Source organism: Canis lupus, chromosome 9, assembly GCF_003254725.2.
Source record: "Canis lupus dingo isolate Sandy chromosome 9, ASM325472v2, whole genome shotgun sequence".
Classification (NCBI taxonomy): domain Eukaryota; kingdom Metazoa; phylum Chordata; class Mammalia; order Carnivora; family Canidae; genus Canis; species Canis lupus.
In genome coordinates this window covers 45,087,375-45,111,838 of record NC_064251.1, presented here as the reverse complement: position 1 = coordinate 45,111,838, position 24,464 = coordinate 45,087,375, and the positions used below count along the sequence as shown (strand labels likewise).

General features: G+C 37.6%; 1 protein-coding gene across 4 annotated transcripts in view; it reads left to right on the top strand.

Annotated features, from left to right (window-relative positions):
- The window catches only part of SSH2 (slingshot protein phosphatase 2), a 238,819-nt gene that overhangs the window by 47,538 nt on the left and 166,817 nt on the right, over positions 1 to 24,464 (top strand). For 3 of the 4 annotated variants that reach the window (XR_003147115.2, XR_003147114.2, XM_025476263.3), the window contains exon 2: positions 11,172 to 11,252. The exons of the other annotated variant lie outside the window; for it this stretch is intronic. Coding sequence is in view for 1 of the 3 variants with exons in the window: in XM_025476263.3 (XP_025332048.1) it covers positions 11,172 to 11,252 (81 nt within the window). In the remaining 2 variants the exon portion in view is untranslated. The remainder of the gene's footprint in view (positions 1 to 11,171; positions 11,253 to 24,464) is intronic. 4 annotated transcript variants of the gene reach the window in all.

The following is a 24,464-nucleotide window of genomic DNA, read 5'->3' as shown; positions in this document are numbered from 1 at the left end:
TTTCTGAATTCTTCCAGTTTCTCTAAAATAGCTGTCTCTTTGCTCTTCAAACCTGTGTTCCCCAAAGGAATAACAGAGCTTCACTTCTTTGCACACTCTACAGAAGCATACAGTGGTCATATTACATGGTATACGCATTATCGTCTCTAAAACCCTGTTTCCTTTCATAGCCCAGGTTCCAAACCAAGCTGCACACAAAAAATTTTAAAGGTATTTGCATGGCAGGGGTTGGGGGTCTTTAATGGCTGTGTTTAAACCACAGGTAGCTCTCATATATTAGTCTGAGGAGGGAAATAAGGAATTGGAAGTCTAAGGTTTTAATGACCATAAAGATAATATGTAGGATGATTTACCAAAATAAATGGAGGTCAACGAGAATTGTATGCTTTCAGCGCACATTAAACTTTTATATCTCCTTGCTTTGCTAGCCTGCTGTCAGCTCATGAAGTTGACAGAACATTCTTTTTTAGTTCCTACACAGAAAGGAGGGAACTAAGCCGCTAACTTGTTAATAGCAGAAGCCCAACTCCAAATGGAAAATAATAGATTGTTTGGTTTGCCTAAGGTGAGACAAATAGATAATCTCTCTATGGATTGTATATCAGTTTTGAGCCGTTTAATTAGCAACTAGAGACATAAATCCAAGTTTTGTATTTTGAGATTCCAGATCTAGAAGTTCTGAGTTGCTATTTTATTTTCTTTTTGTGAGATTTCAGTGAGGGTTGACCATCTACTACTGGCTTCTTTGCTTTTTCATGTGTTTATGAACTTGCTAGCTACTTGTTTATTAATTTGTTCTTCTGTGGATGATTGCTTTTCAGAATCCTCTTTGGTACCTTAGTTACCTATGTAGGCATTCATTAAATACAGGCAATGCCTCTTTATGTAAATTGAATAATCTATGTATATATATATGACTGCTTTTAGATCTCACTGACAATTCACCAGTTTCCTTTTGTTGGTTTTGCTTTAAAGAGCTAGTCTAGGACTGATATGATTGCACCATTGTGGTTCTAAAGCAGTGATTTATACAATGTTATCTGTAGATGTAGATCAGAATCACTTGTAGAACTTGTTAAAAACACATTTCTGGGCCCTACCCCCAGATTTTCTGATTTGGTAGATCCAGGGTGGAGCCTAAGAATTTGCATTTCTAACAAGTTCCCAGATGATGCTGTTGCTGGTGATGTGGGACTACACTTTAAGAATCACTCCTTAAGGTTTTTCTCCTATTTCAGAAACATGCCTTTGTAGGACAGATGGTTATATCAAAAAAAGAGAAGGAAAAACCCCAAACCTCAAGATGACAGGATTTGGTGGGCTTTTAAAAAAAATACTCAAATAATATGTGTGAGAGTGTGAATTTTATTACAAGTAATGTATTTAATTAGGATCTGAGATACTATCATAAGTGAACATTCATACTATCATAAGTGAACATTCAAAGAATTAAAAAGTAAAGTCTCCCAATCTACAACTACTCTTCTATCAAATCACTATGTTGTATACTTTAAACTAATAAAATGTTATCTATCAGTTATATCTCAATAAAATGTGGAGAACTTCTAAATCTTATCACTGTTTTTTGAGATAAAAGACTTAGAAGGGGGAGATAATAAAAGAGTAGGATGTTGGTATCTAGGAGATTTCAGTTAAAATCTTTGTTCTGCCACTTACAGTTAATGAATGATTTTGTAGTGTATAATTTTTACAAGATTTAGTATTAAATATTTTTTTTCAAAGATTTATTTATTTATTCAGAGAGATAGAGAGAGAGGCAGAGACACAGGCAGAGGGAGAAGCAGGCTCCACGCAGGGAGCCCGACGTGGGACTCGATCCGGGTCTCCAGGATCACACCTCGGGCTGCAGGCGGCGCCAAACCGCTGCGCCATTGGGGCTGCCCAGTATTAAATATTTTAGTATTAAATCAGAAATGCTCTGATTATCGTAACTGTCCATAGAAGCTAGTCTCTTTTGTTGCTTTCCTGCACTGCCATCCTTAGCATGTTGCCTTTTGGTTTTGAGCCTCTTCTTTCAAGGTCACAAAATAGCTGTCACAGCTATAGACCTCATATCTTTGCACCACTGCAGCCAAAGGCAGAGAAAAGGCAGAGTTTTTGTCATTATTTTTCTCAATTCTCCTTTATCAGGGTTGGAAATCTTTCCCTCGAGCAGACTTGCCCTTAGGTCCCCTTGACTAGGATTAGAATTAATTAATTAATTAATTAATTAATTAATTTAGATTATTTATTTATTTATTCATAGAGACAGAGAGAGAGAGAGGCAGAGACACAGGCAGAGGGAGAAGCAGGCACCATGCAGAGAGCCGGGTCTCCAGGATCACGCCCTAGGCTGCAGGCTGCACTAAACCACTGTGCCACGAAGGCTGCCCAGGATTAGAATATGTAACTGTGCTGGCCTGCTTGAAGGCTAAAAAGGCAGGTATATGGCTTTTCAGCTTCAGTGGTGGGACTAGTAGGTATGTGAGAGAGTTGAGAGATGACTTTTGGTAGACAACAGGGAGAATCTACTAAAGGGAGCTAAGACTATGATTCTTAAAGATTAGAGACAATTCTAGGCAATTTCTCATTAGGCAGAATTGTGTGTTTTTGGGCAGGGGTTGGCAACCTTTTTCTGTTAAGAGCCTGGTAGTAAATATTTTCGGTCTTGCTGGTCACAAATGGTCTCTGTTGCATTTCTTCCTTTAAAAAAACAAAACAAAACAAAACAAAACAAAAAACCCTTCAAAAATGTGAAAACCATTCTTAGTTTGCTGGCCATATGATAATAGGCTATAGTTTGCCAACCCTGCCAAGGCAATGAAGGCTTAAAGGAGAGGAAGGTGAGTGAGGCTGAAATCATCATTTTGAAGCTTCCTGAAATTCTGGGATTTGAGTGATCTGTGAAGGATGGATAAGATTTATACTGAGAAATCCTATTGCTTTTGAAGGGAGCACTGAGTGGGGAAACATGCCTGTGATGCTTACTGTAAAATAGCTACATGGTACATGCAAGGAGTGAAAAGCAACAATACCTCTGTAGGTGAGATGGACTAAATTGCAAGCCAAAGTTAGGGAGTACTGAGATATGAGTACCTGGACTCAGTCAGCCACTGACAAGCCAACCTTCTAAGTAGCTCTGAGAAATAAAGATTCCCTTTTGGCTTAAAGCCTCCATGCTAACTTGGAGCCTAATGGAGGCAGTGTCTCGTGTAACAGTTGGCCCTTCAGTAGGAGCTGTTGCTACTATGACTAATTAAAGGACAAACATCATGTGTTTGGAAAGACGATTGGTCTCTTAACCATAGCTATACACAAAGACTACAACTCATCTTCAATTTGTGTTATTGTTATTGACAACAGGGAAGAATTGCCCTGAATATTTATTGAATGCTTAACGTGTGCCAGGCCCTAAAGATACAAGTTGAAAAACTCACACTCTAGAGGAAGGAAAACAATATATATAGAAATAATTATGGTAGAGTGAGGTAAGGGTTAGAAAATATATGTACAAGGAACTGTGGATGCCAAGAAGGAACTACCAATTCATCCGGATTTAAACTTTCTAGGTGACTAATTATTGCTGTCCTTCAATGGCCATAGATTATATCCTTAATACTAGCCAATTGTCTTGCAGATCTGTACCATTGATTACAAAGAGGCCTGTGTGTGAGATATTGTGGTTGAATGAAATCCAAACAGTCATCCAGAAAAGGCAATTTCAAACATTCTGCTGCTGCTACTAAGCTTTTAGGATCCGCTTTATGTGCAAAGTATATAGCTGTAATGTTATTTGTGCTTCCCACTATACTGGTATGAATATTGGGTTCTATAAAACAATTCTTTTCACCAGTAAAACTTGCAGAAAAGAAGATTCTGTGGTAGGCAGTATCATGCTCCCCTCTCCCAAAGAGTCCTCATCTTAATCAGCTATGAATCTGGAAATATGTTACATGGTGAGGAGGAAATTAAGGTTGCAGACAGAATTAAGGTTTCCAATTAGATGACTTTAAAATAGGCAGATTATTCTGGATTGTTGGAATAGGGGGCGATGTAATTACCAGGGCCTTTGAAGGTGAAAGAGGGAGACAGAGAAGAGGTTAGATTGATAAAATAATGGGAAAGATTCAACCCATCTTTGCTGACTTTAAAGATGGAGGAAGGGAGCCACAAGTCACGGGAATGCAGGTGGCCTCTAGTTGCTGGAAAAGGCATGGAAACAGATTCCCCTGTATTAGTTTGTCAGGGCTGCCAAAACAAGTATCATAGACTAGTGGCTTAAACCACAGAAACTAATTTTCTCACAGTTCTGGCTAGAATTCATGGTGTTGGCAGGGTTGATAGTTTTACCTGAGATCTCTCTCCTTAGGTGGTAGATGTCTGTCTTATCTCTGTCTTCACATGGGCTTTCCTTTCTGTGTTACCATGTCCTGATTTCCTCCTCTTATAAGGACACCAGTCATATTGTATTAGGACCTACTCTAATAAACCCTATTTTAATTTAATTACCTTTCTAAAGACCATATCTCCAGATACAGTCACATTATAAAGTCCTAGGGATTATTTGGGGGAGGGGGCACATTTCAATCTGTAAAACTCCCCTAGATCCTCCAGAAGGACTATGGATCTGCCACCACTTTGATTTTAGGACTCCTGACCTCTAGACTACAAAGATAATAAATTTGCGTCATTTAAGCTGTCAAGCTTGTCGTTACAGCAAATTAGAAAATGAATACAATTACAAGTAATCTGAACCTATTAATAGGAGGCTGATTAACTGAATTGTGGAACATCTATACAATGGACTAACTGATCAAAAATACTGAAATAGGTATCTATTGACCAGTGAATAGATAAACAAAATGTGGTGTGTGTATATATACAGTGAAATATTATTCAGCCTTAAAAGGGAAAGAATTCTGACACATACTACAACATAGATGAACCTTAAAGACATACTAAGTGAAATAAGCCAGTCACAAAAAGACAAATACTCTATAATATCACTTATATGAAGTATTTATTTATTAAAAGATTTTATTTATTTACTCATGAGAGCCACAGAGAGAGGCAGAGACATAGAGGGAGAAGCAGGCTACCTGGGGGAAGCCTCATGTGGGACTCAACCCCAGGACCCTGGGATCACTCCTTGAGCCAAAGGCAGATAGATGCTCAACCACTGAGCCACCCAGGTGCCCCTGAAGTATTGAGAGTAATCAAAATGATAGAAAACAGAATAGCCATTGCCAGGGGGATATAGTGGGGAGGATGAGTTTTTTAATGGACATGGAATTTTAGTTTTGCAAGATGAAAAAGTTCTGGAGATTGGTTGAACGACAATGTGAATATACTTAATACTAATGAACTCTATACATAAAAATGGTTAAGGTGGTAAATTTTGTGTTATGTTATTTTAAAACAGTGAAACAAAAATAGATTTAAAAGATAATGACAGAAAAATAGGTATGGTGTGTCATTGTATATTTTGAGAAAAAAGGATATACATATATCCTTGTATGTACACATAATATCTCTGAAAAGATACCCGAGAAACTCACATAGTGATTACTTCTAGGAATTGGGTTGTGGAGAATTAGGAGGTGGGAGGATAGGGATGGGAGGAAAATTTAAATACTCCTTTACACCTTCTGAATTTTGTTTGCAATATGCATATATTATATATTGAAATCATGGTTTTTACCAAATTCATAAACACAGAGAACAGATTGGTGGCTGCCAGAGGTGGGGGAAGTGTGGCAAGATGGGTAAAAGGAGTCAGAAGGCACAAACTTTCAGTTATAAAAATAAGTCATAGGAATGTGAAGGAAGGAAGGGAGTTTTTAAATGTGTAACTTGGGGTTAGGGACTACAGAGAGAGAATTGTCTCACTTAGGTCATCATTAGGCTGTGAAGTCACTTTGTCAAGCCAGCTACATGTATGTGTCAGGATAAATAATACCTACCTCTTGTCTTGGCCTTTTAAGGGTTAAACGCTCTTAGTCCCAAAGTGTTCACCAGGCTTTAAGGTACACACATATTTTATGGTATGGTGTCTAATAGTATATTTTCTAAATCTCTAGTTTTTTTTTTTTTTTTAAAGAACTACTGTAGTGTGTTCACTTAGAACTCCCCAAAGAAGTTGGAGAAGAAAATATAAAAGATAAAAGAAATGTAATAGTGTTTTCTGCTTCTTAAAATCACATAAACTGTAACAAGAATAGAATAAAAGACTCTTAAGAGTAGCAAAAGGTTTTGACTCTTGTGGGATTATTTCTTAAGACTTCTGCTTGCAAATTGTTAGGTAACTGCACTACTTAGATTTTAACACTCTTCAAAACATCCTCCTTAGGACATGAGTCCTTGCATCATACATTCCATATAAAAATTGCAACATTTTATTACTATAATTGTTGCTTAGAAGCTGTTCTGGATTGAGATTTCTTGTTATATATGGATGTGTTTACTACCAACAATCTTCGCCTCTGTTTTTCTCCAAACAATACTTAGCCAAAGGAACATATTTTCACAGAGCCATATCCTTATTTTTATAGTTTTTGCATCTCCATAAAAAACAAAAACAATTCTGGAACCTACTCAGTTATCTTTCCCTTTTTGTTTAGAGTTTTACTGTATTTAATTCAGCACCCAGAAAATTACTTAGTAGGGGTACAATAAATTGTAACAAATGACTCATTGTGAGCTCAACACTTCAGGGTTATATAGGGAATGCAAGTTGTCTCTATTTAGAATTGAAACACTTATAATTTTATAGGAGCAAAATTTCCCTAGATAGCAAAAGTTCCTTTGAAAGAGAATTTAATGCAATTTTGTAAGCTTTTTACATGTAGTATGGAGATTATTATTGCTATCATATTATTATTAGCAACAGCAGCAGCAACAGTAGAACATTAGTAGCTAAGTCATGCTAAGTGCTCTTCCTATGTAATCTCTCATGCAATCTTTCCATTGACCCTATTTAGGTAGATGCTATTGTTGTGCCAATATTTATGAATGAGGAAATTGAGCTCAGAGAGATTAAGTAATCAACATCACATGGTTAATAGGTGGCAGAACTATGATATGAACTCAATTAAGAAATGTGTGGGAAATATCAGAAAGGGAGACAGAATGTAAAGACTGCTAACTCTGGGAAACGAACTAGGGGTGGTAGAAGGGGAGGAGGGCGGGGGGTGGGAGTGAATGGGTGACGGGCACTGGGGGTTATTCTGTATGTTAGTAAATTGAACACCAATAAAAAATAAATTAAAAAAAATTAGTTAAGATTTGAACTTGGCACTTCTAATGCAAAAAACATGAGTTTGACTTTATCCTCTTCAAAATTCCTACTGAAATGACCAAAAGAACATTTAAAAAGGGAGGAAGGAAGGAAAGAAAGAAGGAAGGGAAAGAGGGAAAAGAAAGGAGAATTGGTATCTGCAGTACCAAGTGGGGATGATCACCATCCTCATGCTAGAAAAACACTGGAGGTTTTTGTTCAATATGAAATTCAGGCAAGGCCAAGTTGGGGTAAGGGCCTACCAACTTGAGTACTGTGTATATATGAAAGCCCACCTAAAGAGTGAGTAAAGGAAGCATCTTTTATTCATAGTGTACTGAAAGTGTTAATTTTATCAAATACTTTTTTAGCATCAATATATTTAGATAATCCTATAGTTTTCTCATTTGACTTAATGTGCTGAATTATATTAATAGAATTCCTAAATATTCATTCGTTCATTAATAGAATTCCTTAATATACATTCATAGTTATAAAGTATGGCAGTTCACTCTGCAGAACCCAGGAACAACTCAACTCAGGGACTGGAATTACCAAGTACCCCAGAAAGCAGAGGAAAAAACTTGAAATATCCTTTGTCTTCCTTTAGGATTAGAATTAATTTGGAACTAAGTATGTTGTTTGCAAGTAAATACTTGTTCTGTGAACCAGTTATTTCTAATGCAACCAGTATATTTAAATTGATACTTTGTATCTTAACGAATTAAATTGCAATTAATAAGTCTGCAGTAAAGTCTTAAAATAACTTTAGGAGTGCAAGTTGTTACAGGACCTCTTTCTTGAAGCTATTTTATTTTTTTTTATTTTTTTTCTTGAAGCTATTTTTTTTTTTTAAAGATTTTATTTATTTATTCATGATAGTCACAGAGAGAGAGAGAGAGAGAGGCAGAGACACAGGCAGAGGGAGAAGCGGGCTCCATGCACCGGGAGCCCGACGTGGGATTTGATCCCGGGTCTCCAGGATCGCGCCCTGGGCCAAAGGCAGGCGCCAAACCGCTGCGCCACCCAGGGATCCCGTCTTGAAGCTATTTTAAAGAGCTCAGGTAAACATGCTGAAATATTTACAAGAATGAAAACTTTAAACTCTTAACTAGTGTAATTTGGATTAATTGTATACTCTGTGGCAGTGACAAGCTACTTTTAATATGCTTAACATTACCTATGTTATCATCTGTTGTGATATGAGTATTTGGGAGAATTGAAAGCAGTTTTGATCTCTACCTTATTCTTTCAGATCCTTTGTGTGTGTGGTTTTTTTTTTTTTTTTTTAATGCCTTTAGCCTTTCTAATATGACTTTAGAAGTCTTCAAGTATGTTGTAGTCTGATTTTTAAAAAATACAAATGGGGGATCCCTGGGTGGCGCAGCAGTTTGGCGCCTGCCTTTGGCCCAGGGCGCTATCCCGGAGACCCGGGATCGAATCCCACGTCGGGCTCCCGGTGCATGGAGCCTGCTTCTCCCTCTGCCTGTGTCTCTGCCTCTCTCTCTCTCTGTAACTATCATAAATAAAAAAAAATATTAAAACCACCATTAAAAAAAAAATACAAATGGGAGGTATATGTTCTTATTTTTTCCCGGGGTGGGTGTCTTGGTTAAGGGTCCAGCTCTTGATTTTGGCTCTGGTCATGATCTCAGGGTTATGAGATTACATATAACACCAGTGCTCATCACATCCAGTGCCCTCCTTAATGCCCATCACCCAGCCATCCCCCCCTTAAAATAAATAAATCTTTTTTTAAAAGTTCTTATTCCCCCCCCCTCCAAAATGCAAGGGAGTAAGAATAAATAAATAAAAATAGATTAAAAAAATTAGAAAGAGAAAGTAAAAACAAATGTATTTGCAGGATTTAAAAAGTGATTTAACTATTTGGTTGTTTCTGTTTTATTTTATAAAAGAGGAAGAGAGAGGGATAATGGAGATGAGATTTGGTTGTAATAAGGAAAACTAAAGTAAGCAAAGGATCAAGGTAGGAAAAAAGAAAGAAGGAAATAAACCAGGAAAAGGCAGTTACCAGGAATAATAACAATGAACTTTACTTTCATTTATTTCCACTCTAAAACTCTTAATCTCTGCGGGTATTCAGTGGGTTGAAACATAGTTTCAGCTTTGAAAAATCAAAGAGTCAACTAGGTTAGCCACAGAGTAGTTAAATGTGATTAAATTTCAGCCAGTAGTAGTGAGAAGTTTTTTTGTCATTTATTTAAAAACTTTATTGAGGTATAATTGATTAAAAAAACTACACATAGTTAATATATACAATTTGATGAGTTTGGACATACACACCTGTGAAACCATCATTGTAACCATCACCAAATCTATCACCTCCAAAAGTTTCCTTGTGCCTCTTTGCAATTTTTTGTTGTTTGTTTTGTGGTAAGATCATTTAACCTGAGATCTGCTCTCCTAACAAAAATTTTAAAAGCACAATAGAGTATTATACTATGTGGTACAGTGGATCTCTATAACTTTTTCATCTTACAATCTGAAACTTTATACCTATTAAACAAAAATTCTCTATTTACTCCTCACCTTGTCCCTCCGGCAACCAGCATTCTACTCTCTGCTACTGTGAGTTTGATTATTTTGGATACCTCAAATATATGGAATCATGTAGTTTTCATCTTTCTATAACTGGCTTATTTCACTTAGGACTTCCTGTTTTTCAGGCTGAATAATAGAGAGAGAGAACGCTATAATATAGATAGATAGGGGGGATCCCTGGGTGGCTCAGTGGTTTCGCGCCTGCCTTTGGCCCAGGGCGTGATCCTGGAGTTCCTGGGATCGAGTCCCGCATCGGGCTCCTGGCATGGAGCTTGCTTCTCCCTCTGCCTGTCTCTCTCTCTCTCTCTGTCTGTCTATCATAAGTAAAAATAAATCTTTAAAATATAGATAGATAGATAGATAGATAGATAGATAGATAGATAGATAGATACGTATATTATATCTGGACCTCTAGGTTGATTCTGTTATCTTGGCTGTTGTAAATAATGCTGCAATGAACATGAGAGTGCAGACATCTTTTCCAGATCCTGATCTTAGTTCTTTTGGATTTATACCCAGAAGTGGGATTGCTGGATAATATGATAATGGGAAGTTTTGATGACATAGCATCTACATCTCTATGTAGGGAAAGCTCAGTTTCCAGCAGCTGTTACTCAAACAGCAAACATTTGGATGGAACTTAATGGGTCAGAGTTGGAGCTTTTTTTCTCCTCTTTTGTGGTGGTGTTATTCATAAGGGAAAAATAGTCTTGTGTTACCAGCTAATTGTTTCACTCCTTTGTCTCGTTTTCCGTATCTATCTTCTAGACAGATTCTGAAAAAGAGATTGGATAGTGGAAGAAAGGTTTTAAATTATTTTCTGGCATCTGTCAGGGGGACTTGGGTAGGGCATATCTTTTGGCTGTTCTTATAAACACTTGTTAGCAGAGGGCTAATGAGGCTAGTAGTTAGATACCCCAATCATGTCCTATGCTATATTCTAAAGCCTGACTCTAAACAATCATATCAAATATGTACCTTTGGATATGAGGATAAATAAACACAAACCTACCCCATTCCGAGAAGTGTCCAGAGTGTATACCATGTCCTCTATCTCCATGTCCTCCATGGGGTGACCAGAAAACGGACACCCCACTGCCCAAATTGGAAACCATAGAAAATGCTTCAAGCTAATCAAACATTCCTCAATCAGTTTTCTAGTCACCTAACCAATCAACTCGTTGGCTTTATTCTCTCCAAAATAGACATCATTAATCAGAATTGCACCTTCTCACCTATGAGCTAACATGATTCAGTGATTTCTGCTGGCTTTTCCCTCATGCCTATGGCCCCATTCATTTGGATCTCTGAAATGATGTTGTTTATATTACAGAGCTCTCATTTGGAAGACAGTGAATCAGCAGTGTTACTTTGCCGTGAATGTGAAGAATCAGATATCTTTAGTGGTTCCAATGTACGTAGGTATATGTTTTATACAGCCTTTGGTATTTCAAGTGAAAGCTTTTTAGATGAATCTAGCTCTTAAATGCAACTGAAATAGCACCTATTATTTCATCTATTTGGTGTCACTCAGCCAAATATATAGTCTGTGAAATCAAATAAGTGACTTAGAATGAGTATATATATAGTATGGTATATATGTATGCATAGTAATCTCCACTCAAGGTGTATCTATAAAGTAGAAAGATATTGTATCCTGGAACTTTGAGTAAGTTCTCCCTCAACAAAGGATGATTGTTTTGTGGGTTTTTACATTTTTAAATTGTCAATAGTTTCCCTTTCCCCATGGCAATTGCTTGGTATTAGTGCTGTCACTGGACCTTTATACCCCACATACATAAACCTAACACATCCTGGTTGTTGATAATGTTAAGCTATACAATATTATAATTACTGGGTCATTTCAAATGTGGATCTATCTAACTACATTTCATGAGATGTTATAGATTTTATTTATCTGGCCTGATCCCCAACATAATTGCTTGATTATTGCAAATTACCTGTGCAATCAGGCTGAAATTAGAGGACTTAAACTGACTTTTTTTTTAAGGTTTTATTTATTTATTTGAGAAGAAGAGAGAGAGCACAAGGGGGGAGGGCAGAGGGAGAAGGAAGAACAGGCTCCTTGCTCAGCAGGGAGCTTGATGCCAGGATGCTAGGATCAAGACCTGAGCTGAAGGTAGACGCTCAATCCACTGAGCTACTCAGGTGCCCTTAAATTGACTTTTAACAAATGTAAATCTCTTCCAACAGGATAACTACCTTTGCTAGCCATGGCTAAAACTAGGTTCTACAAACCTTGATGATAAAATCTGGATTCTGTCTGTTTCAGGATGTTTACTGTACACAGTAGGCATTTTATAAATATTGTTAAAGTTTCACCAGTGGAAACTTTATTTCTCGAAGTGAGCTGTGCCTCTTAAGTATATCACCATAGTACTGCCTACTTGTAGACTGTCTTCTTTACTTCACCTTCATTGCACAAAGAAGGTGATCACTATTTCAGGACCTCATTCAACTATTACATTGACTTATCTGGTTGCACTTCATTCAGCATTGATGATGAATGTGGAATGGCAGGAAGTTAATTATTGTGACTCACTCACTAATAGCTAGAGCTGTACTCATTTCCTAGTGTTTGAAAACATTAACTGAGGAATTCACATGAACACTTATTTATTATCAACATTTTGCAGATGACAGACTGGGTATGGAAAGGTTATAGTCTTTGCCCAGTGTTGTATGATAAGCAGGGGCAGCACTGACACCAGATCTTGGCTGACACCCATCAGTGATCTCATTGTCAGCAGGTAACATCGTCTTTTTTTTTTTTAATTTTTATTTATTTATGATAGTCACAGAGAGAGAGAGGCAGAGACACAGGCAGAGGGAGAAGCAGGCTCCATGCACCGGGAGCCCGATGTGGGATTCGATCCCGGGTCTCCAGGATCGCGCCCTGGGCCAAAGACAGGTGCCAAACCGCTGCGCCACCCAGGGATCCCAACATCGTCATTGATAGAATATATGCCAAGGTTCTTTATATAGTTTCCTCAAGATTTATTTGGTTCAGTCAGCAGTGGCATCCTCTCTATTGGACTGGCTTATTTTTTGGCTGATTTCATCTTAAAGAGACCAGTACATGGCAAGCTATATGAAGAATATTTTTATGAAGTTGTACACATGTGGAGAAAAGATAACTCTACTTTTAGTGGGTCTCTGAGAAACTATTAGTTGGGTATATGTATTTGCAGATTATTCTGGGTTGCTTTATTTAATTGCCAGACCTTTCATTCATTTAAGTTAGGTTTGTTGTCTTTTCCTCTTCATAAGGCAAAAGTGGTTACACGTACTGGCTGGCTTTTAAAAAGTATTGGATTCTCCTCCTGATTTGTTTTCTTGGGGAGTACGTCCCACCCATATGTCTTTTTCCCTTTCCTTAGCTCCCCATCCCCACCCTCACATTAAAAAAGATTGAAGAGCTTCTTCCCAGTTTGAAGGCTTATACTTGAAAACCAAACTGGAGAGTAAACTGATTGAAAGACCCACTTTGAATTTTCTACAAAGGAAATGACATGGGATCTTGATAACTGTTTGAAATAGAAGTTAACTGTCATAAAGAAGAGTAGGAGGTAAAGTTAATCACTGAAGGACTTTCTCTTCAATCTCAGGATAACCGAATTCTAAACTTTGGTTGGCTGTATTCACTTACACACACGTGCATATATTCATTCCTTTATTCTCCAAGCATTGATTGACTGTCAGGCACTAATCACTGGGCCCAGGGCTATGGAGGTTAGGCATAAAGTATAGAATCTACCCTAACACCAAACTTCCAGCTATAGGATGCACAAGGTCTGATGATCTAATGTAAAACATGGTGACTGTAGTTGATAACATTGCATTTTATAATTGATATTGCTAAAAAAGCAGAACCTAAATGTTTTAATACAGAAGACAAATATATGAAGTGATGAATATATTAATTAACCAGATGGGGAGAATCTTTTCACAGTGTATATGTATATCAAATCACCATGATGTATGCTTTAAAATCTTACAATTTCATTTGTGAATTATACCTCAATAAAGCTGAATTTTTTTTAATTTATTTTATTTTATTTTTTTAAAGAATCTACCCTGGGAGAACTGTACACTCTATGCTTCAACAACTTAGTTTTACAGATATTCATAGAAGTTCTTAAAAAGGAGAGGAGAAAATCATTCATATGCAGTATATGAGGAGAAGTAAATACTTGAATGAGTGGAAGGAAACTTGGCTGGAGGCAAAGAAGGGATAAGCTCTTTCTCTGGAAGAGGACTGACTGACTGCCTTAGATCTCCTGGGGCTTTCTTGGAAGAGAGGGGAGGAATATAGAAAGGCTTCTGCCTCTTCTCTGGGCCTATTCAGCCTCTAGGGAACCAGATAAAGGGTGGAGGCTGCTTCTTATTCCCTTTGCTGTGCACAGGGCTGTTGGAGGCCTCCATCATGGGAAAAGGGACTGTCTGCCCCAGAGCAGGGTTGACAATGTGACTGGCAAAGGCTGGAGAGAAAGAAGGTAGTGGCCCTCGCTGCAGGAGTTTCCCTTCGGCTTCAGATGAGAAAGATCATAGACAGTGACTAAAGCAGGTTGGGGTACTGGTGGCTGCAGTAGCCACTGAGACTCCTGAGAGTCCTCTTCACTCCTCATCCCAGACCTGCTGCTATTCTGCCTTAAAGGAGAAAAAGCTCTGTGTGAGCTGGAATTTTGATTATCATGTTTGTGAGGGTTCAATTAGAAACAAGTAAGTTCATTACCATTGCAGGCTTATATCTTCCCCAGCCTAGAGGTCAGGAAAATGCTTGTTACATTAGCTTATTTCCTCAAAACAGCTATTTCTTTCTCTCCTCTCCCTGCTTCTCTGACCCCACTCCCACCCTGCCAAACAGGAGGAGACACATGTAGATGGTCATACTATTTTTGTGGTCTGTTTCATTCCTTTGCCTGGATATTAAATCCTTGTAGAGAATGCATTTTCCTTTAATGCAATCAAAACAGCATTTTGTTTGATTAACCCAGTGAAAGGAAAGAGTGTTAGCCTTTTGTTATTAAAGAAAGAAAAAGGGCGCTTGGGTGGCTCAGTGGTTGAGCATCTGCCTTCGGCTCAGGGCATGATCTCGGTGACCTGAGATCGAGTCCCACATCGGGCTCCCTGCATGGAGCTTGCTTCTCCCTCTGCCCATGTCTCTGCCTCTCTCTCTGTGTCTCTCATAAATAAAGAAAATCTTTTTTAAAAAAAATAGATAAATAAAATAAAGAAAAAAAGAAAAGGCCACCCTTGAATCAAATGTTGAGAAGGCAGACAAAAAGAAAGGAAAATCTAAAATGTAAGGATTATTTGGCTTAGTATGCTTTACATTTTTAAACTGTAGATTTGTGTTCTTTTCTAGGGCAAGACACGTGTCTCAGAACATACCAGTGTCCTTCTAGATGACAACTTCTGTGGAAGTTTTCTCTTGTAGTCATTTTATGGAGTGGAAGAATAACTTTGGAGAGAGAGAATGTTTAAATCTCACTAAGTTTAAGATAAAGGATTTAAGAATTGTAAAAAGTTATTAGCATTAAGATAAAGCAAGCGCTAATTCAAGGCCTGCTATTGAGTAGCCAGCCTATGGACTGAGAATAGAAGGGACTTTAATCTTCAGGATTCTCCTGAAGCATCTTATTTTTCTTGTATGTTTTAAGTCTTGGAATCTGGTATATGGGATGATCAAAACAATGACTGATTTATAAGCTCAGAAAGTAAAACTGTATTTAAAAGGGGAAAACTGCTATTGTCGTTAAACCTGCTTTTGTAAGACTCTAGAGATTGTGAGCAGACACATGCAACAACTATATATTGTGGATAATCTACAGAAACAATGATAACTAAAGTAGTTGGCTGGAAGGTGGTGATGGTGTGTAGGCCGACAGTATGTGCATCTGGTTGTTTCTGATGATTTGTATTTTCTTCTTTCATTCTGCTCTTAGTACTATATTTTTTTCCTTTTTTCAGGTTCATTTGCAGAGATAATCATTTCACTGGACAACACAAATATAAAAAGCAAAAAAAAAGTAAATTTGTTGCTAAGAAGATGTGAGTTTTATTATGGGTTCCAAATGACCAGTTAGCCAACAGCAAACAGCTGTTCCCACCAGAGTTGAGGATTATTTGAATTGTTTCTACATCACCTCTGCTGTGTAGTAGAGTGATTACTTATTAGGGCACCTGGTCAGAGAACAGGATAAAAGTGTTGCCGATGGCAAAAACATAGTTTCACCATGAATGGTATTCCTGTTTTTCCCTTTGGAGGGAGTCTGATCTAAATGAAGAAATTGGCAAAAGGCCTCCTGTGATGCCAAATTTATTTTTCTTTGTTACAGAATAAGATATAATCAGAAAGCATACCTCAACTATTTTATCTTAGAATAACAAATGAGAAATAATTTTCAACTTTTCTTTTTTTAAAATCTTACCTGCATGAGTGGACTTAATTGAGGGAAAATGAGATTTGTAGTAATCTTAGATATACAGAGGCTATTTTTAAAATTACCCTTATTGTTTAACTCTGTACATCTCATTATGTGTGAGATGTACACTAGTACATCACTAGATGACTAGTCTGCAACTAGAGTCACCTGGTGACCTTTTTTTTTTTAAAATTGATTGATTGATTTGAGACAGAGAGAGAGAGAGAGAGAGAGATTGAGAGAGAAAGAGAGGCAGAAATACAGGCAGAGGGAAAAGCAGGCTCCATGCAGGGAGCCGGATGTGGAACTCGATTCCGGGTCTCCAGGATCACACCTGGGCTGAAGGGGGCGCTATATTGCTGAGCCACCCAGGCTGCCCACCTGGCGACCTTTTAAAATAATTTAAGGGATCCCTGGGTGGCGCAGCGGTTTAGCGCCTGCCTTTGGCCCAGGCGCGATCCTGGAGACCCAGGATCGAATCCCACATCGAGCTTCCGGTGCATGGAGCCTGCTTCTCCCTCTGCCTGTGTCTCTGCCTCTCTCTCTCTCTCTCTCTGTGTGACTATCATAAAAATAAAATAAAATAATTTAATAAGAGTCTCACCCCAGTCTAGTTAAATCAGGATCTCTGTGAGGGGGACCCAAATATAGGTATTTTGTAAGTGGTTCCAGAATTATTTTAATGTGAATGAGGGATTAAAAACCACTGTTAACTCTAAGCTATGCTAATTTTTGTACCTCCTCAATCAGAGCTCCAATCTGCAATGTCTGTAATATCTGTTTCCTTAAGAATGGACGAAATAGGAAATTGACTAGAATCCTTTTTTTGTTGTTTTTTAAAGATTTTTTATTTGTTTATTCATGAAAGACACAGAGGAGAGAGAGAGAGGCAGAGATACAGGCAGAGGGAGAAGCAGGCTCCATGCAGGGAGCCCGATGTGGGACTGCATCCCGGGACTCCAGGATCACTCCCTGGGCCAAAGGCAGGCACTAAACCACCGAGCCACCCAGGGATTCCCGGATATTGATTAGAATCCTAAGAATTGACTTTGCATTCGATAACTCAGTTACAATGCATTTAACTTCTATTCAGTGAAATTCCCTGGCTAGGCTTCTGTTAAAAGAGGAGCAAGATATTGAAATTCAGTGATCCAAATCCTCAGTGAACCTGTGTCAGTTAAGGGCAAGATTTTCCATGAGGTTATAAAGACTTATTCTTCCTTCATCAGTACTGCTAGGAGCTGGTATACAGGCAAAGTATTAAAGACCACTTTTAGACTTTGTATATTTTACTTTAATTGAAATAAAATATACATGTGGAGAAGTGCACTTACCTTGCACTTTTATTTATATCTTGATGAATTTTCACAAAGACACATTGAAACTGCATAACCTGTACCTAGAACAGGAAATGGAATATTACCACCCCCCTCCACCAATTCCCCCTTTTGCTAAATACCCCTCTTTCTCCCTTCTCAGCCATCGTCACCCTCAGCCCCCGAGGTAACCACTATTATGACTTCTTGACCACATGATTTCGATGTGAGCATGAGGCTATGCTCTTTAGACAACCCTTTTTAGCCCCCAGAATCAGGGCTCAACATCATGTAATAAAGAGCTCAGGCTCAGACAACCTGGGTCAGAGTCCCAGCTCCACCACTTCCTGGCTTTATGACTTCACTTCTCTAAGCCTCACTTCCCCATCTGTAAAATGGGGGTAATAATAGTACTTGTCTCAGAGAGTTGTTAGTATCAAATGAGATGATTTATATAAGGTACTTAGGTGGCCTGGCACATTTTCTGTGCTAAGTAGAGAGCAGGGGCAGATGTAGGATCCCCTAGTGTCACCATCTCTTCTACAGAGTCAGGACAGTGCCACTGTTGTCTGTGGGCACAATTTAAGTTTATAGTCCAGCTCTGTAGAGGAGGAGAAGGAAAAAATGGACATCTTGACCATCTTTCCTTTTCTTCACCATCCTTGATTTGCCTTGTGGCCATTTCTAAATTATAGTATTTAGGGGCACCTGGGTGGCACACTTGGTTAAGCCTCTGACTCTTGGTTTCAGCTCAGGTCATGATCACAAGGTGGCAAGATAGAGCCCACATTGGGCTCCACACTCAGCTTGGAGTCGACCTCTCTGCACCTCCCTGCTGTGATTGTGCATGAGTGCAAGCACTCTTGCTCTCATAAAAAATAAATCTTTAAAAAATAAGTAAAATATATTTAAATTCATAAAACGATAATTGAAGGGCCAGAAATGTTCTCTTATATATACATCCTTATATTTTCCATAGTGCCTAGCATAATGATTTGCAAGTTGCACATATTTAATGCCTTGGGTAATGGAATCTAAAAATGATGCTTGCTTTCACCTGTGCTGAATTTATATTGGTCTGACTTCTGGTCCTTCTTTTGACCAGAGATATCTGGCACAAGGATATAGAATGTAGCAGTGAAACAATTGCAGGCGGACACCAAAAGCTTGGTCTAATTTATAAAATCAACCAAATAAAAGTCTCTGACTAGCTGAGTTATCTTGCTTTCATAATCTGAGGCAGGGCATGTTCAGGTGTATTTGTCCCTTATTTTGATTTAGGAAAGCAAGAAAACCAGAAGATGGCATGACTTGTAGGTTTTTTCATTAATAAAATTATACAGACAGTTTTTAGCTTGTAGCGTGGAAATAATTTACCTTTTGGAAGGTTAGCAAGGCGATCTATTTAGCCCTTGTTATTTGCCAAACATTCTAGGTGATTTTCATACAAGTTAGTGTTAAATCCAAGTCTTTGAGGTTAAGTACTCCTAGTATTTCCCATTTAATGCTGAAGAAACAGAGGCTTGCATGAGGTGTGTGATCCTGCTGGCAGTGACAGCTAAGTCTGCCTGATACTCTGAGCTTTTATCCTAATGCTGGATTTGCCTTTGCTCTTGAATGAAATATTGTTTTTCTGGTGCTAGGAGGTCAGGGGCAAATGGAATAGTGGTTATTAGCTCTGTTTTTTTGCACCAGAATAATCTGTGGAGCTTTTCAAAAATAGACACTCAAATCTTAGCAACTTTTTCATTCAGCGGATTTTGGACATCTTTATTCTTTACAAAGGTCCATTGGTGGTACTTCATGCACCCGAGTTGAGAATCATGGTTCTTAGAAATTCACTAGGGAGGAATTATAAGATTACAGATCTAGGGGCTTCTGAAGACTGAATTTGAGATATTGTAAAAAAATGTTGACAGAAGTTTAAGGAAAGAGGAGGTAGCTTAATAACAAGTTCATGTTTCAAGAGGTAAGATAGTACATATCACTGGAAATTGGAATTATCACTGGACTATTTTATAGCCAGATTAATTCTCCATTCTTTCTGTTAATTTCTAGAGTGCTGCCACTGTTGTACTCAAGCACAGCTCTTCTCAACCCTAATTTGCTCTCCCAAATATCTTTTTACTCAGTGGTTAGGGTGAAGTCCTAGTGAATTTGCAATTTCAGACTATTAGGCAAGAACTCCTAATCCTAGAGAGAGCAGTGGATGGCCCTGACTTAAGATAAATGTCATGGGAGAGTTGTAAATTTAACAAATTCTTAATCTTAATGAATCCTGTCTTCTGAGTTCCTTCTAATGCCTTTTGTTTATTTTTTGTAATCTTACAGTGTACTTTGGCAGTAGAGAAGGGTTAGTAACTTTTCCTTTCACTTTACAGTTAGGAAAGTTGAGCTACAAAGGCCATGACTTGCTGCGAACTATAACTAAAATGGCTAACATTTCTTGGACACTAACCATGTTCCTGGCTCTGTATTATATGTTTTTATGTGTATTATTCATATTAAATAATATTTTAGGGTCAGTGAAATTAAGCTCATTTATTCTACAGTTATTTGAGCCTACTCTGTGGTAGGTACCAAGCTAGGCAGTGAGTATCCTGTGGTGAACAAATCAAACCCAGTCTTTAATGGAATTTACAGAGGAACACACATAATAAAAAATAAATAAGTATTCAATTATAAAATGTGATAGTGGAATGAAAAATACAAATGGGGGAATAATAATAAGGGAGAATAGTCATTTAGATAAAGGATGGTCAAGAAGGGCTTCTCTAACATGGTGATATTTTAGTTCAGAATAGCTCAGGGATTTGCTTAGTGTCACACATCTAGTAAGTGGTGAAATTCAAGTCTGATTTCCAAGGCTCTGCTCACCAAACTATACCGGCTGTCAGATATGTGCATGGAATCTACCCCAGGCTTTTGACTCTCCTATTTGGTCTGACAAGCAGTACTTTCATGACACTGTACCAATTTCCAGAAGAGGCCTCATAAAATTTATGATTATGAAACTATAATAATAATTCTTTCCTCCTAAAATAGCAAAAAATATTGCAAGCAGAATATGAATTTCAGCAAATGATAGAGAGACATAGCCCCCAAAGAATCTGAAAATCTCTGCTATAACTATACTAGGTATATTTGCATAAGGAAGTGCTCTCTTGGGATCCCTGGGTGGCGCAGTGGTTTGGCGCCTGCCTTTGGCCCAGGGCGCGATCCTGGAGACCCGGGATCGAATCCCACGTCGGGCTCCCGGTGCATGGAGCCTGCTTCTCCCTCTGCCTGTGTCTCTGCCTCTCTCTCTCTCTCTCTCTCTCTCTCTATCATAAATAAATAAAAATAAAAATAATAAAAAAAAAAGGAAGTGCTCTCTTGGCATGCATGGGCTGTGACTGGATTTTCCACTTTGGATCAACATCTTATTTCCTGGCCTTAGTTGAACTTAAAGAACTTGAAGGGCTAATCCAGGAGCCAAGCAGAAGACATGGAAAGGAAGAAGCTGACTGAGATGTGTTACATGGTTGCTAGAACCTCAAGATACTTGGAAAGAATGTTGGACAGGAGGGACACTGTGCTCTTGGGAAAGAAGAGAAGGAAGTAAATGATGAAATACAGCCTTGAATTTAAATGCTGCTGTCTTCTTTTGACTCTACTGCAGTGCTTAATTTGCCAAGTTACTCTCAGGATTTTCCAGCAGAGTCCTCTGAATTCCCCTCTTTGCTCCAGAAGAATTTGTCCATTTAGTCTTTTTCTTCCCAGGAAATAACAGCAGTTCTTAGGCTGATCAGATTCTGTAGAAGTGTGATGCAAGTCTTTAAACCCTGGATTATGAGCCTAATAGATTCGAATAATGCTAGTATAAATTTATGTTTAGAAAAGATCTGTGCATGATATTCATGTATACTTCTTAACTTGATGATTATATTGGTGAAGATTATAAATCCTGGCAATCCGACAGTTCAGTCAAAAGTTATAATAATGTCCAAACTCTTTGACCTAGAAATTTAATTCTGGAAAACTTCTTCTAAGGAAATTATTTAAAAAGAAAATTATAGTACTAAAATTTTAGTGAATATGTTTAATAATAAGAGGGAATGGTTAAGTAAACTATGGTAATATTAACTCTGAAGGCATTAGGCACAAAACTCAGAGATCATAAAAGAAAACGTTGATATATTCAAATACATAAAGCCAAAAATTCTACATTGAAAGAGCCTGTAAACTTACAAGACGGCATGTTGGAAAAAGCTTTTCAACATGTATGATAAAGAGCTAATTTCTATAATACATAATGTGTTCTACAATTTTTTTAAAGATCAGAAACATAACAATATGCAAAAGAAACTAATAGACTTTCACAGAAAGATATACAAATGGCTTTTCACCATATGAAAAAATATTCCGTAGTCCTCATAACCAATACCGTTATTTACCCATCAGATTGGCAAAGATCAAAAAAAAGTGTGATATTGTGTTATGTTGGTGGGGACATAGGGGAAGCAGCAATGCTATGTATTGTTGGTGGACTATAAATTAGGATGAGCTCCATGGAGGACATTTTGGAAATTTCTATCAAAATTCTGTATGTCCATAGAATTTGCTCTAGAAATTTCATTAGGAATTTATCCTCCAGAAATATTCCTATGTATGTGAAATTTCATATATTCAAGGATATCCATTGCAAAGTCATTTGTAATAGTAAAAAATTTTAAATATTCTAGATTCTATCAAAGTCTTTCCATATGAGTTAATATGGAATTATCTCCTATTGTTAAAATACGAACAGGGCACCTGGGTGGCTCAGTTGGTTAAGCCACCAACTCTTGATTTCTGCTCAGGTCATGATCTCAGGGTCCTGGAATCAAGTACCATATCCATCTCCAAGCTCAGTGGGGAGTCTGCTTAAGGATTCTCTCCCTCCCTCTCCATCTTCCCTTCCCCTCATTTTCTCTCTCTAAAATAAGTAAGTAAATCTTACCAAAAAAAAAAAAAAAACCCAATATGTAAAGCAGTATGTAGATTTCATTTGTGTGGGAAAAAAATTAGAGGTTAAGAATATATTTAGATCTTTAAATATGCCTAGATTGTATCTGGTAATGCACATAAAAATAATAAACAGCAGTTGTCTTTATGGAGAAAAACTTGTTGGCTCAGGGAACAGATGTGAGATGGAGACTTGTTTAATGTTTATCATATTGTCCTTTTTTGAATTGTATACCATGTGTATGTCTTAAAAAGTATTAAAATAATTAAAAAGAGGAGTAGAACAGAATTTCATAGTCACCAGTCATTCATTCATTCATTCTACAAATGTTATTTTAAAAGAAAGAAGACAACTCCTTTCCTTAAATGCTCACAGCCTAGAAAAAGAGACAGATATCTAAATAAGATTATTAAAAATAGTGTAAGTTCAATAATGGAGTAGATGTGTGTACTAGATACAATGTACTAGATACAAGAAGAGAGTAATTTACTCCTTGCGTGATATGACAAATTTAAGAATGAAAAAATGAAAATTTTAAAATGAAAAAATTTGAGGCACCTGGCTGGCTCAATTGGTGGATCACGAGACTCTTGATCTCAGGTTTGTAAGTTCAAGCCCCACATTGGGTGTAGAGAGTACTTAAAACAATCTTTAAAAATAAAATAAAAATGAACAAAATTTACACATAGACTCTGATTACAACTACTAAAAACTATATAAATAAATAACAAAAAGAATTAAAACACACAGAGGCCTTAAATATAAGGAGTGTCATTCAAATGGTGAAGATGTGAAGGACTTTTGGAATATCAAAGTTGTCTTATTCATATTTTAAAGACAATGGGTTTTTGAAATTTACTTTAGATTTTTAAAAATCAATCCAGTACCCAACTAAGCCAAGGTCTCTAGAATCTCTTACTTGTAGTCTCAAAGAAGACAGGATAGGAAATACTGTATTTGCCCTAAGTTAATATATAGGATAAAACGACTCTTTATTACACGTCTCTACCTGTCCCCTCCATTTAAGCCTGAATCTCTCTGGCTGCTATGAAGAGCCTTGGAATTGATTAGTGTACAGGTTATATCTGTGGAAGTGCTCAGTGATCTTCATGGGGGAGAGGGGTTGCCTTTTCAATTTTTGGTATATAACGTTTGTGTGTGTGTGTGTGCGTTTTCCTTCTCAAAGAACTTCTTTAACGCTAGCAGACCTTCACTAGGGCCATTTTTAGATGTCTTAAAAGTGAACTATAGAGCAGCCAGGACTATATTAAGCAATTCTGGCACTCAGAATTTATGGCCCTTCCTGTTATGAGTACATATAACAAGTAAATACCAATTAAAAGCCACTGGAACATAAATATGATGTTGCTGTGTCATAATAATTTAAATTCTACCATGTGAATTAGGTCCAGGTCTTATGATCAGCTCCATCTCTCATTAAGTCTTGTTTTAAAGCAAGCACTACTGTTTCATATCCTTCTCCATTCATTTCCTTCTCCGTTTCTACTGGTCTGGTTCTACATCTCTATCTTGAACTATTTAAACTGTCTTAATGTGGAGCAGCACTAGGCACAGTACCAAAAGTGGAGCAGAACTGGCCTTGGAGCTTCCTTCAAGTGTGACCATAATCACACTTCCTTGACTGACCCCTGTGCCTTAAGAGCATGACCTTAGTTTCCATTTCTTGTGTATATGGTTACCCTTCACTGGTTATTCTTTCAACGAACAAATATGTACAGGGTACCTCCTGTGTGCCAGACACTTGTGCTAGTTGCTGAGATATAGTGACGCATAAGACAAACATGGTCCCTCCTTTTGAAACTTACATTCTAGTAGAAAAAGTGGCATTAAACAGCTAATTATGCACTGAATTT